The 20,770-nt window shown below is 37.3% G+C and overlaps 1 protein-coding gene across 1 annotated transcript; it reads left to right on the top strand.

The window, feature by feature from the left end:
• Positions 1-1,747: 1,747 nt before the first annotated feature.
• On the top strand, positions 1,748-20,578 carry LOC129293175 (uncharacterized). The gene is given in 18 exon segments (XM_054930982.1): positions 1,748-2,097; positions 2,621-3,144; positions 3,147-3,923; positions 3,926-7,378; positions 7,429-7,583; positions 7,678-7,866; positions 9,428-9,542; positions 10,089-11,136; positions 12,085-12,532; positions 12,918-12,971; positions 13,081-15,910; positions 16,010-16,123; positions 16,684-16,814; positions 17,613-17,705; positions 17,819-18,088; positions 18,239-18,887; positions 19,398-19,473; positions 19,552-20,578. Coding segments are annotated over 18 exon segments (11,256 nt in total). The 5' UTR covers positions 1,748-1,867; the 3' UTR covers positions 19,652-20,578.
• The last annotated feature ends 192 nt before the right edge of the window (positions 20,579-20,770 follow it).

The following is a 20,770-nucleotide window of genomic DNA, read 5'->3' on the forward strand; positions in this document are numbered from 1 at the left end:
ATTCTTACCATTGATGAAAACAATAGTAACAATAGAGAAACTAGGTAAACCAAAATCATCAAGATTAGTTATCTATTTTAAAATGGAGTGCAACTCCTTTGGGGAAAAAAGAAGTTGATCTTCTTCCATACTAGCCCTTCCAATTCTGCCATTTAATAAACAAAAGTCTTTAAAAATAAGAAACTTACTAAATATGCACTTATGTCTTCTCATGTCCCTCTTCTCACTAGTATCAAAAAAAGATGAACCAACCTTCTCAAGCTCTTGCATGTTTTAAAAAACAGTTATCCATCAATCCACTTGGAACCTGCTCCATTCATCGCTTACTACACGAAGCGGTGAATTGTTTGAGTCAGTTGAGGAAAAGTTAATGCTTGATAAGCACCAATTAACCTTCTTATGTTCATATATGGGATTGATATTGTCATCTTGAAATTTCAATTTGTTCCTAAAATCCCAAATTGCCTAGACTAGCAAAAGAATTTCTTTCAACTGATGTAGCCATTCCCTATCTAATAAAGCTTGATTAATTTAGGATATAAGGAAAAATTTAATATCATTCATTTCATTATATCTGAGAGCAAGGTTTGATGAAAACCATACAAATCTTGCATAATTACAGTGGGGGAAAATATGATTTAGAGTTTCTTCTTCATCATCGTTGAAAAATGCAAGGAGTCGAGATTTGAAGATGATGTTTCTGTAGTATATCAGAAGTAGAAATGGCTTCATGAATGATATTTCAAGAGAGAAGCAAAACTTAAAAGGTAAGTCAATTTTCCATAATTTCTTCCAATCCACTCCCTAAACTTGCATAAAGCTCAAAGAATTATTTCTCAATAAAGAGAAACCTTGTTTCACAAAGTAAGTTCCATTATTAGCCTTTGTCCAAACTAAAAGATCTTTCTGGTCAAACAAGGAAAAGGAAAAACTTAAGACATCATCATTAATATTGTTGAACGAAACCTTCTAGCAATATTATGAAGGCTAAAGTATATGTTTAGTCCTTTAACTTTATATAAAGTTTCAATTTAATTATTTAATTTTGTAAAGTATCTTTTTAATTTTTTAACCCTAGCATTGTTACTTTCAAATGATTATTTTTGTCATTGTTATTTTTTAAAAATTAAACTTAACATGTTAATATCTGAAAATATTTTATCAATATTTGAAAGTTTAATGTAAACATTCGTTAAAATAAAACTAACAACGTTAGGGTTAAAAGATCAAAAATATACTTTATAAAATTAAGAGATTAAAATGAAACGTTGCGTAAACTTAAAAAACTAAATATATACTTTACTCTATTATCAACTAAGAGATTTCATTTAATAACTTTTACAAAATTTTTTTTTTGGGTCCTTTTCCACTTCTCTTTATGAAGTTCAAAATTAGCCTTTCTCTCCTTATTAATTTTATGTGCATGTACAGATTATCTTAAATAATTTTTTATTACTTTCCTTTAATAAATGTTACACTTATTGTTTTTAAATATGTTTATGTTAGATTTTTTTTTTAATATGTTTCTCATAGTCATCTCAATATTATCATACATGCTACTTCAATTTTCTATTTTTACTATTCCCTAAAGCCAGCGTCTGCTATTAATTAAAAATTTATGAGATATTAAAATTTTCACACAATACACCTTTTTAGTTTTTACAAAGATCATCAAATCAATATATCTCCGGATTATTAAAAAAAAAAAATCAATATATCTCCCTCGCACGCCATTGCAATTTCATGGAATGGACCATCCGTTCGTGTTTGCTAACTTGCTCTGGGCAAAAGAAATGCAGGAAGCAGTGCAAGATATGGAGGAAGTCAGAGTAGAAGCACGAGATGCAAAACCATAATCTTCGACACAATGATGCAAGGACTCCATCATCATCAGCAACAACTTGCAGCGCTTCTCTCCGTTGCTCTTCCAAAGGACGATTCATCCTCGTCCACCGCCCCTTCCGACGACGATGACTCTCCTCGACTCGCTGCCATTAACTCACTTCACCGCGCAATTGTATATCCGCACAATTCGCTCCTTGTCACTCACTCCGCCGCTTTCCTCACCCAAGGTTTTTCTCAACTGCTGTCTGATAAGTAAGTACCCCCCCTTCCGTTTCTGTGGCTATTGGTTAATTTTGAGTCTGCCTGACCAGTTTTTTTGTTGGCTATGCGTATCGTTTTCTTATTTTATTCTCCTTTTTATTAGTCGATTTTTGTTTAATCTTTACCGCTGAACTGGTTTGAGTGAAAATAGTCGTTTGCTTTTTGTATGGTTCATTCCGTTTGTAAGAGAAGAATCCATCGGCTGTGGGAAAGTAATTTATGTTACAAATTGTAGGTCTTACAGACACTGTGTTAGAGGCAGAAGGGAACTCCAAAGCATTTTTTTAAGGCTTCTTCCCTCTGTTTTTTTCGTTTTATGCTAATGAATATACTGCTTTAGTCCCATCAATTCGCCCCTCTGCATATTACATTATTATTTAGCAGGGATTTTATTTTGAGTGGTTAATATGAGCAAATAGAGAGGCTTTTGTCCTGAACTAGACCTTCATTTCATTGTCCAAATATGACTCTGCCGAAATATTATTTTCCCCCTTCTTGGGAAATCCCACTACAGATCTTATGCTGTGCGTCAGGCAGCAGTTATAGCCTATGGTGCTCTCTGTGCTGTCATTTGTTCAATTCCTGTTGCATCAAATGGAAGACAGAACCATGTCATACTTGCAAGTTTAGTTGACAGGTTTATTGGTTGGGCGTTGCCATTATTAAGTAATGTTGGTGCAGTTGATGGGACTAAGGAATTGGCGTTGGATGGTCTGCGAGAGTTTCTTAATGTTGGAGATGTTGTTGGATCTGAGAGGTATGTTTTGCCGATTCTCAAAGCATGCCAGCTACTCTTTGAGGATGAGAGAACCTCCTTGAGTTTATTGCATCGACTTCTGGGAATTATAACATTGATCTCGGTGAAATTCTCAAGAAGCTTTCAACCTCATTTTCCAGACATTGTTGACCTCCTTCTTGGATGGGCATTGGTACCAGACCTTGCTGAATCAGAAAGGCGTGTTATAATGGATAGCTTCTTGCAATTTCAGAAACATTGGGTTGGTAGCTTGGCTATGTCTCTAAGGTTACTGACAAAGTTTTGGGTGACATGGAGGTCTTGCTTCAAGATGGAACACCTGGAACCCCACCTCAATTTCGAAGGCTTCTGGCATTACTTTCTTGCTTCTCAACAATTCTGCAATCTACTGCTTCTGGGTTGCTGGAAATGAATCTTCTTGAACAAATAAGTGAACCCCTTAGCACAATGCTACCTCACTTGTTGAGATGCTTATCAGTGGTTGGGCAAAAATTTGGATGGTCTGAATGGATTGAAGACTTTTGGAAGTGTTTGACCCTATTAGCAGAAATATTGTGTGAACAATTTTCAAATTTTTATCCTCTTGCTGTTGATATCTTATTTCAAAGCTTGAACATGGACGCTACAACTCACCATGCTGGATATAGGAAAATTACATCCTTTCAAGTTCATGGGGTTCTGAAAACTAATCTTCAATTATTATCATTGCAAAAGCTTGGCCTCCTTGCATCATCTGTGCAGAAGTTATTGCAGTTTGATGCACCAATTTCTCAGCTGCGGTTCCATCCAAATCATTTAGTAACAGGAAGTTGTGCTGCCACTTATATTTTCCTGCTTCAACATGGAAATGAAGAAGTTGTCAATGAAGCAGTTACCTCCATGATGAAAGAGCTGGAGGTGTTGAAGGCTATGCTAGGAAAAAAAATTCATCATACAAATGATTTCAATAGTGTCACAACTTCAAGAACATTTTCTAAGCTTGAATTATTTTCATTAATCAAGTTTGATTTGAAAGTTCTATTGGCATGTGTTCCCTTGGCTGTGGATAGCAATTTGACTGGCCAACAGAAATTGTTGCCATGTATGTTAGGAGGTCAGAAAAGTTGGTGTCTTTTATTACGGAAAAGCTGAATCCTTTTGAAATCCCTATTCAACCTTACTTGGAGTTGCAGGTTGCCATTTTCAAGTCACTAGAGAGGCTGACTACAATTGAGCTCATGATCAAGTGCTCTGTGAGAGACCGGAATTATGATAATGATTTTATAGAATTTCCAACTAAAAAGGAGAGTAGCGCTGACCATTTAAGTGATGGCCATTCAGCTTTGATTACTGGCTATCTAGCCAAGTATAGCTTGCTCCTGATTAAAGGCCTTCAGGTTTCGTCTCCTCTTGCAGTTAAACTGGCAGCCCTACATTGGGGCCAAAAGTTCTGTGAGATTGTTATGGCTATTAATGAGATCTCAAATGCAAGTGCTTATTCCTATGAACCATGTGGACATGCTAATATTGTAGTGAAATTAGTTTTCTCACTCTTAGCTGCTACATTTGACAGAGAAATTGAAGTGAGATCACATGTTGCAATAACTTTAGAGGTGTTTCTGCGAGCAAAACTTTTACATCCGGTTTGTTTTTATCCTCTAGCTGAAGTGATACTTGAGAAACTTGGTGATCCAGTTGTTGAGATACGGGATGCATATGTGAGGTTACTTGCCCATATTTTGCCTACTACTGTATATGCTTGTGGCCTTTATGATTATGGGAGATTTAGGCATGTTAACCTGAGCTTAGGCAATGCTTCCAACTTGCACTGGAAGCAAGTATTTTCCCTGAAGCAGCTGCCCCTGCAACTGCATTCACAACAACTTGTGTCTATCTTAAGTTTCATTTCACAGAGATGGAAGGTGCCTCTTTCTTCCTGGATTCAGAGGCTCATTCACAGCTGCAAGAGTTCAAGAGATTCTATTTTTAGTCAGCCTGAAGATACTGGAACTTTTGGTGCTAATGCTGTATGGTTGGATGTAAAAGTGGATGAAGACATTCTTGAAAGAATATGTTCTGTCAACTCATTAGCTGGTGCCTGGTGGGCTGTACAAGAAGCTGCTAGGTATTGTATTGCTACGCGTCTTAGGACCAATCTTGGTGGACCTGCTCAAACATTCGCTGCCCTAGAGCGCATGCTTTTGGATGTTGCTCACCTTCTACATCTTGATAACGAGCAAAATGATGGAAATTTAAGCATGATAGGATCTTCTGGTGCTCATCTATTGCCAATGAGATTATTGCTGGATTTTGTTGAGGCTCTAAAGAAAAATGTATATAATGCATATGAGGGTTCTGTCATTTTACCATCTGCTACCCGCCAGAGTTCTTTGTTCTTTCGAGCTAACAAAAAAGTTTGTGAAGAGTGGTTTTCTCGTATATGTGAACCAATGATGCATGCTGGATTGGCTCTACATTGCAATGATGCTATTATTCAATACTGCACTCTACGTTTGCAGGAGCTGAAAAATCTTTCCATGTCAGCTTTGAAGGAAAAATCAAGAGCTCAAGTAGCTGAGAACTTACATAGTATCAGAGGAAGGTATAAAGCAGATGTCTTAAAAGTTTTAAGGCACATGTCACTATCTCTTTGCAGGAGTTTTGAACCAGAGTCTTTGATTGGCTTGCAAAATTGGGTTTCAATAACATTCTCTTCCTTATTTGGGGATGATAACCAATCCTTCAATGACTCTGGCACAGCCAGCCCTCTTTCATGGATAACAGGGCTTGTATATCAGGCAAGAGGTGAATATGAAAGTGCTGCTGCTCATTTTACTCACTTGTTACAAACAGAGGAGTCACTTAGTTCTCTTGGTTCTGATGGTGTGCAATTTGTCATTGCACGAGTAATTGAGAGTTATACTGCTGTATCAGATTGGAAATCTCTTGAAAGTTGGCTATTAGAGCTGCAACTACTTCGTTCTAAGCATGCTGGAAAAAGCTATTCTGGGGCTCTAACTATGGCTGGAAATGAAATTAATGCAATCTATGCGTTGGCACGCTTTGATGAGGGTGATTACCAGGCTGCTTGGTCTTGCCTAGATTTGACACCTAAAAGTAGCAGTGAACTCACCCTTGATCCAAAAATAGCATTGCAACGGAGTGAGCAGATGCTTTTGCAATCATTGCTTTTCCAAAAGGGGGGAAAGAGTGATAAAGTGATTCTTGATTTGCAGAAGGCTAGATCAATGTTGGAGGAGCCTCTATCTATTTTGCCACTTGAAGGGTTGGCTGAAGCAACACCTCTTGCTGTTCAGTTGCACTGCATTTTCTTATTAGAAGAGGATTGCAAGCTTAAATCAACACATGACGAGGCCAAACATGCTCAGTCAATATTAAATTCCTATATTAAGTCGGTGCCATCTTCTATTAGCAAAATCCGTCAAGATTGTAGTCCATGGTTGAAGGTTCTTCGAGTATACCAAGCAATGTTCTCAACTTCTTCAGTTTGTATGGAGCTCTGCATGAATTTGCTGAATTTAGCCCGAAGACAAAGAAACCTATTGTTGGCAAATCGTTTGAAAAACTGTCTCAAAGATTGCATATCCAGTTGTCCTGAAGAGAGGCATCGTGATCTTCTCTCTTTAAATTTACAGTATGAGAGCATTCTGCTACTGTATGCAGAAAACAAGTTTGAAGATGCTTTCACAAACCTCTGGTCATTGTTGCGTCCTTGTATGGTTTCTTTAGATTATAGAATGTCTGACGTTGATGAGAAGATTCTGAGGGCCAGAGCATGCTTGAAGCTTGCAAAGTGGCTGAGGCAAAATTATTCTGATTGGACTCCCAATAATGTAGTTCTTAACATACTTGCAGATTTTGAAAGGGCTGAAATCCCTTCAGTTGATGAGGATGGCAATGAAGAGAATATGAGATTTAAGCATAGTGTGGGTCAGGTTACTGAGGAGATTGTTGGCACATCCACAAAGTTGTCTACTTGCATTTGCCCCACCATGGGCAAGTCATGGATTTCTTATGCCTCTTGGTGTTTCAAGCAAGCCAAGGACTCACAACTTAATAATAATGAAGCTGCCCTTCGTTCGTGCTTCTCTCCAATACTTATTTCTGAAGTTTCACCTGAGAGATTTAAGTTGACTAAGGATGAGGTACAACAGGTTAAATCATTGATTTTGAACCTTTTACAGGACAAGGGTGATATGAAATGTTTCAAAGATGAACAAGAAGGTTGGAAATTTTGGCTTGATTCACAAGAGCAATCAAATAGCGACAACCCTCTAACAACATTAGTGCTGCAGTTAGTGAATATTATTGAAACAGTGGCTGCGGCACCAGGTGCAGAAAACTGTGGTGGGGAAAGTCTTTCAGTCATGCTATCTTCTCGGTTAAAAATTTGTTTGTTAAATGCAAATCTTGGGCTCCGGGAATCTGATGTAATATCTACTTTGGATGACTTAGTCAACATTTGGTGGTCTTTGAGGAGGAGAAGAGTGTCCCTGTTTGGGCATGCAGCTTATGGTTATATACAATATCTTTCTTATTCATCTACCCAGCTTTGCCAGAATCAGATGCCTGTTTCAATGATGAGTCTTTGAAGCAAAAGACTGGAAGCTACACTCTGAGGGCTATATTGTACATATTGCATATACTTCTCAATTATGGTGTGGAGTTGAAAGATACGCTTGAATCTGCTCTTATGGTTGTCCCTTTGTTGCCATGGCAGGTTGCATGCTGGATCTTGGCATTTTTACTTCTAATTACTTCATTTTTCTCAATAGAGGATAGTTTTTATGGAATTCTATGGTTGTCTTTTGTAGGAAGTTACCCCTCAATTATTTGCTCGCATAAGTTCTCACCATGAACAAGTGATCCGGAAGCATCTGGAGGGCTTACTGATTATGCTGGCTAAGCAGTCTCCTTGTTCCATAGTGTACCCAACACTAGTTGATGTTAATGCTTATGAAGAGAGGCCTTCAGAAGAGCTACATCATGTGCTGAGTTGTCTGGTACTGAAAATTTCTCTTTGATATGGTGTATTTTATTTTCAAAATTTTATTTTCCATTCACGTCATGTTGATAATTGGGTGTTAAATTACTGCAGGGCAAATGTTTCAATAATTGCTAGTAAATTTCATTGGCAATAATAATAATAATAATAATAATAATAATAATTACCAGTAGTTCTTGGTTGTGTCTTTACTTACCATAAATTGGCTATTCTTTGATTGCCTCTCAACCTGAAAAAGTCCAAGTGTGGCCCCATTTAGTAGCTTGATGGAGATGGAAACGGTGAATAGCTTATCCTTAATATGTTTGGTTCACTGCGTGCTCTGCGATCAATGGGAAAGAAGTGGTAAATTGGATTACTGTGTGTTTTGGTGTCAACAATAAAATATCTGAGGGAAAAAGTTGATTACCAGATATGCCCTTGGATACATAGTATAAAAGCTTTTTGAAGGGTTTGAACTTCGAGCTCATTTTTTCCTTCCATTGGCACGAAGGAGGAGATGGAGATAACAAGCCATCCTTTTTGCAATTGTACTATTTCTATCCATTTTGTAAATATGAATAATAAATATTTGCAATATTATAATAATATAAAAGTGGTCATATTAATAAATTTTATGAAATACTAACAAAGTTTAATATTAAAAATTATATCATAAATTTTATAAAATCTAATTATAATTTCTTGGATTATAGGAAATTAAATTTAAATTTAATTAAAAAATTTCTGAACTAAATATTTTTTTTCCTCGGCTAGAGGTATTTTTGTCATCTTGCTCTCATTTGTTCTGATTTCTTCATTATTTTTATCCTACCCAACAAACTATTGGAAAGGTATTTTATGGAGACTTGGTAATATGGGATACCAAGTCTCATATTGAGTGGCATGGGATGCTCAATAGGGTATTTAAGTGGGTTGGTTTTCATGCCTTAGTAGCTAAGGTACCTGTCATATTCCTATTCCATTATTAACTATAGTAAACATAATTCTTTCCATCCATATCTTTTATCATTCTTTTTCTATTTCCATGGCCTTTGATTCTGCAAATAAAATGAGACCTGTGTATCCTGGTTTGTTCCTGATGCACCTTATTCCTCTTCCGTTCTCATGGCCTCAACTTTGTGAATCCAAAATCCAAATTGCCATTCTATTCTGGCGGGTTCGTTTACCTAAGGCTTGGGTGGCATGCTAAAATATGTTCCCAGCTTTGTAGAATACTGAAGACCTGCTAGCGTAAGTAGAAGTCCTATCTGAAGTTTGCTTTTTATTCTCAAATGTGTTTGGAGCATTGACTGATTGTAGTAAGGGGCATCATGATATGCACTCAATAGCTTGTTTTCAAACGTTGAATGACAAATAAGAGGGTAATCCAGCTTTCTGTTCAGTAAGTTTCTTGATATGAACCTGTTAGTTTCGACCAGACATATTCATCATAATATACGCTCGTTAATTTGGCTGTATTCAAGAGCAATTATTGCTTTGAATAATTTTTAGTGAGCTTGCCCATTCAACTTACTGTATGAGAATGAGACTACTAAAACCCACTTTTTACCATGCAGAGGGAACTTTACCCTAGGTTGGTTCAGGATGTTCAGCTAATGATAAATGAACTCAGCAATGTTACTGTTCTCTGGGAGGAATTGTGGCTCAGTACTCTTCAGGATCTACACACAGGTTGTTTTTTTGGTTTATCATTATGCCTCTTTTCCTTGCCTACAAGACAGAATAAATGATGAAGGGCTTGTTTGGTTTTGTTCTCATTTTTTGTTTTCAAAAACTATTTTGTAAACCAATTTATAAAAATTATTTTTCAAAACAAAATAAAATGATAATCTGTTTGATTAATTTAATTTGAAAACAATTTGAGAGTTTAAAAGAGGCCGACAGTGGTGGTTGCCAATGGTTAATGTTGATGACCTATGATAGTGGTTGACCATAATTGAAGGTAATTTACAATAATTAAATATAATGTGCTTTAAAAATAAAAGAAGAAAACGAAAATAGCTCTAACTTGTTTCCATTTTTTGTTTTAAAAAACAAAAATATGAGAACATTTTTGAAAACATTTAAACCCATAAACTGAAACAAATTTTTTTATTTTTAATAACAGAAAACAATTTTAAAAACAGAAACCAAACATGCCTGAAATTTCCTATTTATGGGATATTTGTCTCTGTCTTCTTTGATGATGGAATTGGGCCTTAGTTAGTCTTGTTGCAGATGTGATGAGGCGTGTAAATGTGCTGAAAGAGGAAGCAGCAAGGATTGCAGAAAACATCAGTCTTAGTCAGAATGAGAAGAACAAGATAAATTCTGCTCGATATTCTGCAATGATGGCACCAATAGTTGTGGCCTTGGAACGTCGTTTAGCTTCAACTGCTCGAAAACCTGAGACCCCTCATGAAGCTTGGTTCCAGAAAGAGTATCAAGAACAATTAAAATCAGCAATTTTATCATTTAAAACTCCCCCCACATCTGCTGCAGGTCTAGGAGATGTGTGGCGACCTTTTGATGGTATTGCTGCATCCTTGGCTTCTTACCAGAGGAAGTCTACAATTTCTTTACAAGAAGTTGCGCCGCATCTGGCTCAGTTATCATCTTCAGATGTTCCAATGCCAGGTCTTGAGAAACAACTCAAAATACCAGTATCTGACAAAGCTACTGATCTCCAAGGGGTTGTTAAAATTGCTTCTTTCCATGAACAAGTCACTATCTTATCAACAAAAACTAAGCCTAAAAAAGTTGTTATATTGGGCTCAGATGGTCAGACATACACATATCTCCTTAAAGGGCGAGAAGATCTGCGCCTTGATGCTAGAATAATGCAATTGCTGCAGGCTATAAATGGTTTTCTGCATTCTTCTTCTACCCATGGTAACTCACTTGGCATTCGCTATTATTCTGTCACTCCAATAAGTGGCCGGGCAGGGCTTATCCAATGGGTGGATAATGTGATAAGTATATACAGTGTATTTAAATCTTGGCAAAGCCGTGTCCAGCTAGCACAACTTGCAACAGTGGGCACTGTGAATGCAAAACCCTCTGCTCCTCCACCTGTTCCTCGGCCCAGTGATATGTTTTATGGGAAGATCATACCAGCACTTAAAGAGAAAGGCATCAAAAGGGTAATTTCTCGAAGAGATTGGCCTCATGAAGTCAAACGTAAAGTTCTACTTGATCTCATGAAGGAGGTGCCGCAGCATCTTCTGCACCAAGAATTATGGTGCGCTAGTGAAGGATATAAAGCCTTCAGCTCAAAAATGAAGAGGTAGATTCAAGTAATCTTGAAGTCTTTACCAATGAATTTTATGGTTGCATCACAATACATACAATAGCTGAGTCCTTTCCTTTGTTATGGATCTAGATTTTGTAACGCATGATTTCACCACTTTTAAACTTGGGATTTAAATTACCTTCTAATCCAAAAATCATAGATGTCAATCTCTGCTTATGATGGATGTCAAATGTTCAGTAAATTATGAAGTGTGGTGACATGGACAGAGACATTGAACATAGAAAAAATAGACATTATATATACACCATGTATGGGTCATATTCAAATCCTATTTTTTTAGCCTTTCCATTTAGCAACCTATTTTCAAAGAAACAACCACAACCAGCACTATCCTATTTTGAACATTTTGCACAGTTTTTAAAAATCTACTTTATAAACAGATGCCAAATTATTTTAGGCAGACCTTTCACTGGGCTAAGGCCCTGCAAGTGCTCGCATGCATATATATATATATATATATGTATATGTGGAACTTTCATGTACAGCACAAACCATTTGGGAAGACATTTTATATCTTATCAATATGGGGTATTGAAGCATCTCATCCTATCCTTTTTCTTTCTTTTAAAAAAACTGTGTACCCTTTTTTTTCCGGGATCAACTTGTTCGAGCTAAAAAGGTAACTTTTTGGTTGTGACATGTCCTCACAAAGCACATGATAGATGCATGTCATGCCAGTGTCCATGTCTGACACCTGAAAATTAGTGGGTCGATGCTTTAAGTCAGACTTTAGTTGGAGTTGACCGTGATCTTGTTTCTCTTTAGATATCAAATAAATAATGGTATTTCTATTTATTGGCCATTCTCTTACAATGTGTTTCCAAACTCATCCTTGGCTGGCATGTGCCTTCAATAAAATTTTGCGACATATAAAGGAAATCATGTACAGTTGCGCTTATAGATATTTTTTTTAAGTTGTAGGTATTCTGGAAGTGTAGCTGCAATGAGCATGGTTGGACATATTCTGGGTCTGGGTGACAGGCATTTGGATAACATCCTTATTGATTTTGGCAGTGGGAGTATTGTACATATTGATTATAATGTTTGTTTTGATAAAGGACAAAGATTAAAAGTTCCAGAGATTGTTCCTTTCCGTCTTACACAGATGATTGAAACAGCTTTAGGGCTGACTGGAATAGAAGGTAGTTTCAGAGCAAACTGTGAGACAGTTATTGGCATTTTAAGGAAGAACAAAGACATACTTTTGATGTTGCTGGAAGTGTTTGTTTGGGATCCACTTGTAGAGTGGACACGGGGTGATTTTCATGATGACGCTGCTATTGGTGGTGAAGAAAGAAAAGGCATGGAATTAGCTGTTAGCTTGAGTCTATTTGCATCTCGAGTGCAGGAAATTCGTGTTCCCTTACAGGTATTTATCCAACTAAGAGATAAAAGTTGCATATGCATTTTTGTCTAGGAAGAAAATGTTTGTTATATCTTTTACCCTCCATTCCAATCTTTTCTAGTCCAAGTAGTTGATGCTTGGGTTGGAGGTGCTTTGGAATAACCAACAAACGTGTGCATCAATGTATATGTGTAGATGATAGTTAGTATCTATCTTACATGTGATATTTAGAATTTCTTTCAGGTGCTATCCTGAGGTGCTTGATTCATTCTATTTATTCATGCGATCCTTTTGTGCTTGAAAATGAAACATTGACTGAAGCTGATTATCTTGCATCTTTTCAAACAACCAGCCATGCTTTCTTGAGATGCACCTGACATATGGTTTTTTCCCCTTAATCTTTGAATAGGAACACCATGATCAATTATTGACTAGCCTCCCAGCTGTTGAATCTGCTCTTGAGGTATTGATAAAGTTTCACTACATTCTTAACTACACTTGAAGCTTAACTTTATGTAGATCTCGATCAGTAAGTATTTTGTGTTAATTTGACTTTGAAAATTTATGTACAGAGGTTCACCAATGTTCTAAATCAATATGAGCTTGCCTCTACTCAATTTCATCGAGCTGACCAAGACAGATCTAACCTTACTCTGCATGAGACATCTGCTAAGTCAATTGTTGCCGAAGCAACCAGTAAATCAGAGAAAATCCGAGCTTCATTTGAAATACAGGCTCGGGAATTTGCCCAAGCAAAGGCTATGGTTACAGAGAAAGCTCATGAGGCAACAACTTGGGTTGAGCAACATGGAAGGATTCTTGATGCTTTGCAATGCAATATAATCCCAGAAGTAAATGCTTCTTATAAGCTGAATAACATGGAAGAAGCTTTGTCTCTTACATCTGCAGTCATTGTGGCTGGTGTCCCTCTAACTGTTGTTCCTGAGCCAACACAGACACAATGCAATGATATAGATAGGGAAATTTCTCAACTTGTGTCTGAGTTAGATAATGGACTTGCTTCTGCCATCACTGCGCTGCAAGCATATTCCTTGGCTCTGCAAAGAATCTTACCCTTAAATTACCTTACAACCAGTGCAGTTCATGGGTGGGCTCAAATTCTGCAACTATCAATCAATGCCCTGTCCTCTGAAATTCTTTCTGTTGCCAGGAGGCAGGCATCTGATCTTGTAGCAAAATTTCATGGAGATAGCATCGGTTCTATAAAATTCAGACATGATGATCTTTGTCTTAAAGTGGATAAACATGCTGTAGAAATAGAGAAATTAGAAGAAGAGCGTGCAGAACTAGAGAGTACCATAGGCTTAGATTCAGAAGTAAAGGCTAAAGATCGAATTTTGTCAGCTTTTATGAAATTTATGCAGTCAAGTGGTTTCTTAAGAAAGGAAGATGGTACATCGCCAGTCCAATCTAGACAAGATGAAACAAACAATACTAGACTGCCTGGTGACCTGGAAGAGAAGAAGGAAAAAGCATTATCAATTCTTAACATTGCTGTAAGCTTGCTTTATAATGAGGTCAAGAATAGAGTACTTAACATAAGTAACGAACATAATGTATTGCTAAATGATTCTAGTGCTATTTTCACAGAGTTCGAAGTGCAAGTAGAACAATGTAATCTTGTGACAGAGTTTGTGAGTGATCTATGGAAAATGATTGGGAAGGACATTCATACTGTTCAGTTCAATAAAAGTAAATCTAAATTCCCTTCTGAAAGCAATTGGGTTTCTATTTTCAAAACCATTTTGTCTTCCTGTAATGGGTTGGTTAGTCAAATGACTGAAATTGTTCTACCTGATGTAATACGGTCTGCTGTTTCATTACATTCAGAAGTTATGGATGCATTTGGGTTAATCTCACAAGTTCGAGGGTCCATAGATACTGCACTGGAGCAGCTTGTGGAGGTTGAAATGGAGAGAGTATCACTGGTTGAACTTGAGCAGAACTATTTTGTTAAGGTTGGTCTTATTACTGAGCAGCAGCTTGCTCTTGAAGAAGCTGCAGTCAAGGGCAGAGATCATCTTTCTTGGGAAGAGGCAGAGGAACTTGCATCCCAAGAGGAAGCTTGTAGAGCACAGCTTGATCAACTCCATCAAACATGGAATCAGAGGGATCTGAGGATTTCTTCGCTTATAAAGAGAGAAGCTGATATTAAAAATGCTCTTTTTTCTGTGGAGAGTCATTTCCAATCACTTGTCTTTCCTGAAGAACAAAGAGAGCCACATATTTTAAGAAGAAAAGCACTATTGGCCACACTAGTGAAGCCGTTCTTGCAATTGGAATCCTGTGATAGTATGTTGTATTCAGCTGATGGTTCTGCAATCAACTCAAGTGAATTTCAGGCTCTAGCAGATTTGATAAATTCTGGGAATCCAATATGTGAATGTGTCTGGAAAGTCAGTGGTTTGTTGGATGGTCATTCATTCTTTATTTGGAAAATAGGTGTGATAGATTCCTTTCTTGATGCATGTATACGTGATGTTGCTTCATCTGTTGAGCAAAACCTAGGCTTTGACCAGTCACTCAATTTTGTTAAGAAAAAGCTTGAGATCCAGCTACAGAAACATGTCAATAAGTACTTAAAAGAAAGAGTTGCTCCTAGCTTTTTGGCTTGTTTGGATAAAGAAATTGAGAGCTTGAAGCAATTAACGGAGGCAACTAAGGAAATTGTTTTAGATGAGTTGAAAAGAGATGGGGTTGTGAGAAAAGTTTTACTTATGCTCGAAGAATACTGTAATGCTCATGAAACTGCTAGAGCAGCAAAGTCAGCTGCTTCCCTCATGAATAGACAAGTAAATGAGTTGAAAGATGCTCTTAGGAAAACAACCCTTGAGATTGTTCAGATTGAATGGATGCATGATGTGAGCATGAGCCAATCATATAGCAGAAGAGTCAGGTTTGAGAAACACATTGATAGCAATGACAGCTTAAATATGATTATTTTAAACCTCAGCAGATCTAAATTATTGGAAAATATACAATCTGCTGTGTCAAAAATCACCAGGTCAATGGATGGCCTTCAATCCTGTGAGCGAAATTCTCTTGTGGCTGAAGGGCAGCTTGAGAGAGCTATGAGTTGGGCTTGTGCAGGTCCGAGTTCTGGCACTTCTGGAACTGCTTCAAACAAAAGTTTAGGAATTCCTCCTGAATTCCATGAGCATATTAAGATGCGGAGGCATATATTATGGGAATTTAGAGAAAAGGCATCTGACATTGTGAAGTTTTGCATGTCAGTGCTAGAGTTTGAAGCATCAAGAGATGGATATTTGCTTATCCCCAGCCAGCCTTATCCTCTCAGGACTAGTGTTGATGGCAAGACATGGCAGCAAGCATACTTGAATGCACTAACAAGATTGGATGTAACTTATCATTCTTATACACGTGAGTTTACGCTTACAATATTCCTTGACAATTAGAGTCTCTTAATTTCAGTTAAACACCCATATGGAAAATGAAATTATGCTTTTTTTCCTGTACTAGGTACCGAGCAAGAATGGAAGCTTGCACAAAGCACTGTTGAAGCTGCTTCCAATGGATTATATGCAGCAACTAATGAACTCTGTATTGCTTCTCTGAAAGCGAAGTCAGCTTCTGGTAAGATGCCCTCTTTTCAAACTATTCATTGCATTATATTAGTAGTTGAGAGGGGGGAAACCAGTAGAGTTGGGTCATTTCTTGGCAGTTTAGGCTTTTTTGGGAAGTAATAGTATTGTTTAAGTTTCCGAGTTTCCTCAACCAAGTGATCATGAGCTGTATTGACCTTGTTATACTAATTCAAATTACATTTTTTGCATGAGGCACTGTAGGCATGTGTCCTGTGCTTCTTGTCCGAAGAGCTTCAGTGTCATTCGAATGTTAGAGACAATAGTAAAACCCATTTCTGGGCGTTTTCAAGTCTTTTGAGGAGTTTTGTTTCTTGATATGTCAAAACCTTGAGGCACGGACACTAATATCAATCCTAAGCATGAAAAGACATGTCATATTTGATGAGTGTTCGACTCACGTCAAATATGGACAACTTCTTAAAATTATTTTTACATGACCGTACTCCATTAATTATGAATCATACATGCATATGCAAGTTTTCTTTTCGAGTGATAATGTTATTATAGTGGCTATATGTGTTGCTTTAATTTGTTCTTTTTATTTTCAAGGTGATCTACAAAGCACTGTTCTTTTAATGCGGGATTGTGCTTATGAGGCTATTGGTGCACTGAGTGCTTTTGCTCGGATTTCAAGGATCCATACAGCTTTGACCTCAGAGTGTGGTTCTATGCTTGAAGAGGTATTGTAGTTAAAGATGTTATATATATTAATGAGAAGTATACTTTCAAACTTTATTCCAGATTATTTATAGAAACTCATGGAGGTAAGTCACAATAAGGCTCTATATTGTTGATGGAGGCAGGGGTTTTGGAACACTTGGGACTCTATTAATATTTTAGAAGTTATCTCATGTTAAATGTATTGGCTTGATTTCAAATGTCAGTCAGTCCCTAGGTTTCCAGGATGTCTGATTTTAAGTTCTTCTGTATTATTCCAGAGCTATGACTTAGAATTGTCCATTATTAATTTATTATCATTTATATTTGAAATCTAATTCAAATTGTTCTCATCAAGTATAGCATATGAAGAACTATTTTGTTGACGGTGAGGTTTCCCAATTTGCTTTTTTTTCAAGTCACTCACGCTCATGCAGCTGAAACATGTAACGGTACTAAGTTGACACCCTAAAGTAAACATGTGATATACATGTGGATTGCTTTGCATACATTCGTACATGCATGCATGCATAGTTGGAGAAGATTCATATTTAATTATGTTGTTTTCAGTCTCTAGGTTCATAAGGCCATAAGAGAGTTAGTATTGATACTATTATGGGGTTTCCAAGTTAATCTCTTTTGAAAATATGCATCTAGGTGAAGTGCTTTGCTTGGCTAAGTTGAACCCGGAGACCTGACATAGTAGTGAGAATTTTTATGTAATTGTCATTGTATATTTGTTGAGTTTTGACAAAGGTATAAAATTTTCTACAATAGCTTACCTCCGGTCTAAAAATGAGTTTGTTACTTTGGTTTTTAAGGTTCTAGCAATAACTGAAGACGTACATGATGTTTACAATCTGGGAAAGGAGGCTGCGGCTATTCACCTGTCTCTTATGGAAGACCTATCGAAGGTTTCTCTTGTTTCTGAGTTTATATTTTCAACTATAATGGTATATTGGTTACATTAACACATTTATCTTCCCTAAAATCAAAATTGTATTGTGGTCGCTTCATGTTTTGGTAGGCAAATTCTATCCTCCTTCCACTTGATTCCGTGCTGTCTAAGGATGTAGCTGCTATGACTGATGCTATTGCCAGGGAAAGAGAGACCAAGAAGGAAATATCGCATATTCATGGACAGGCTATATACCAGTCTTATTGCTTAAGAATCAGAGAGGCGTACCAGACCTTTAAGCCCTTAGTACCATCTCTGACATCAGCTGTGAAGGGACTCTGTTCCATGTTGACTAGGCTAGCAAGAACAGCAAGTCTCCATGCTGGAAATCTTCATAAAGTAATGCAACATTTCCAAAATCTTGTTTTCCTAATATATTTTGTATTAATATAAAATTTTAACTAGGATGCAGGATTTTCTGCACAAACATGCTCCTGCTCAATTGCCTTTGTTGGTTTTTTTTCCCCCTGTTTACGCTTTGCCTGTCAGGCTCTTGAAGGAATAGGAGAGAGCCAGGAAGCAAAATCCCAGGATGTTGCTCTCTCAAGATCAGATCCAGCTGGTGGTGATGCTGCTGAGTTCGATGGCAAGGAAGGGGAGAGTCTCTCCAAATCTGATGATGGGGTTAATGAAGATGTTATTGGATTTTCTCATCTTTCATTGGAAGATAAAGGATGGATATCTCCGCCTGATAGCATCTACTGTAGCAGCTCTGGATCTGGCGTTCCTTCAACTGAAGCTAGTTTCCCAGATAGCTTAAATGATTCAACAGAAAATGAAGAACTGCTTTCCCAAAGCTCTAATAGTAGAAATGACACTGATCACATACATTCTGCTCCAATTTCTCACACTGACAGTGAAGAAATCTCATCTTCTAAGCTTTCAGAATTCAAATCCATGGAGCCTAATGCCAATGAAGAAATCTCAAATTCTGCTTCCATTTTTCACGCTGATGGTTCTGCTTTGCCATTTGATAAATCTGTGTCCATCCCTGCTAATACCCAGAATACTCTATATGAGAACGTAGAAAAGTCTGAGGGTGAAGCCGAACCAGTCTCCTCAAAGAAAGATAAGAATGATACTGAACATCATGAAGCTTTGGATCCTAACTCAAATACCAGCACTCGAGTGGGAAGAGGTACATATCAAGTCCATGATTTTTACTTTTATTTCATCTAACTCCTGAACTACTATCATATCTAGCCTTCATGGTAAGCTGAAAATGTATTTACCTTGAGGTTCCAAATTCTCCTGAACTTTAATGTCACTTTTGACATTTGAAAGCTACATTTTACGTTATTATAGTGGCTTATGTTTTACAGTGCTAGGATGGGTGTGGAAACAAGTTATGACTGAGTTTGACAGTTATTTCTTGGCATGAACATGATGGGTATCCTAGTGTGTGCAAAGCTGTCGTATATCTTGTACAGATTCTTATTTGTAAAGGCCACAGCTGTGTAGATCAGTGTCACCGCTGACACATTCTCAACTCTTAGGTTTCGTCATTCGTCCCTCACCTCACTGAGATGGGAGCAAGAAGACGTCTTTACAATTGAGACTCACAAGTCCTTCCTTATATCTTGGCCATTTACTGTTCAGCATTCAATTGATGCTTCATTGTTGTTTGTTTTTTGTGCTAAACTGCTAGGTAAAAATGCATATGCATTGTCAGTGTTGAAGCGAGTTGAGATGAAGATAGAAGGTCGAGATATTTCTGAAAACAGGTATTCTTAGTTTTGGAACTTGAAGAAATCTGCCTGGAATTTATCATTGATACTGAGTAATTCTTCTTTTTATTCCAGAGAAATTAGTATTGCGGAGCAAGTGGATTATCTGCTGAAGCAAGCTACTAGTGTAGATAATCTTTGCAACATGTACGAAGGCTGGACACCATGGATTTGAACGCTCTGTGACTTGAGCATCTTGCTTAAGCACCGTCCCTATATCATGCAAGGAGTGACCTCAGGCTTTGTTTGGTTTGTTTATGGCGGGGAATAGATCCTTTGGTCTGGTCTCTTGCGTGTGGTATTGAAGCCACGGCTTATCAGGCCCCTCTGGCCTGGCCATATCCAGTAGTAGCCTGCCGCCAATGATCACAGTCACTGCTTTATCCACAGCCTAACTGTATGTCCAGCTTCTGCCATCCATTCAATTTCAATGTTACGTAGGCAGACTTGTAAGTACAGACAGTGCATATGATTTGACGTGCATTATCTCAGGACATGCTGCTGAAAAATCCAAAGCTTGAAGCTGAATTAGTGGAAGATGAAAAAGGATTGGCATGCCCTCACCGTCACAGGTTCAATCTATATGCTACTGATTTGTCCCTCATTCCTTGCATCCATGTCAATTTGAAGGGGCATGTTTTGAACATTACGTTCCTGATGAAATGCTTATGGTACGGGAAGGGTTGAGTTCTCAGAAGACCTGGGTGTGATCCAGTGCGCCTTTTCTTGCCGGATCAATGTATATCTTGGAAATCTACAGCTGAGCATCAGATGCATATTCACATGACCTTCATCGGGAGAGAGGTTATAGAAATCAGCTGTTCATTGATTTCTATAATCGGACGCCAATCTTGGTCAAGACTGGATTTGGCAGTTAATCTCCCTTTGAGAAATGTAATCATATATCTGATTTTCTGCCTCTATTTTCGTTTCATTGCTGCTGGAAGTTAATCTCACTCTGTTTTCTATGTACACTAGAAATTTCTCGTTGCACCCGTGCATATGAAATTTGTCCTTTGGTTAATGGTACCAGACTATATTAGTGTATGTGCTAGTGACAATCGTTGGGATTTTTATGAATAAAAGGAACTATTCTATATCAGTGTTCACTTATAACAATTAAACAATCAACTTGTTATTGTCGAGTTGCTTCAAACTTAACGGTTGTATTGTTTGATTGTACTTTGTTAGTATAGTGATCTATGAACAAATATAAAAAATTGGGGGAATTTTTTTTAATATAATGATTATTCTTAATTGAAAAAATTTATATCTATATTAAATATATTTAAAT

Source organism: Prosopis cineraria, unplaced genomic scaffold (assembly GCF_029017545.1).
Source record: "Prosopis cineraria cultivar Desert tree isolate PC_DT_omini unplaced genomic scaffold, ASM2901754v1 PC14, whole genome shotgun sequence".
In the NCBI taxonomy this organism is placed as follows: domain Eukaryota; kingdom Viridiplantae; phylum Streptophyta; class Magnoliopsida; order Fabales; family Fabaceae; genus Prosopis; species Prosopis cineraria.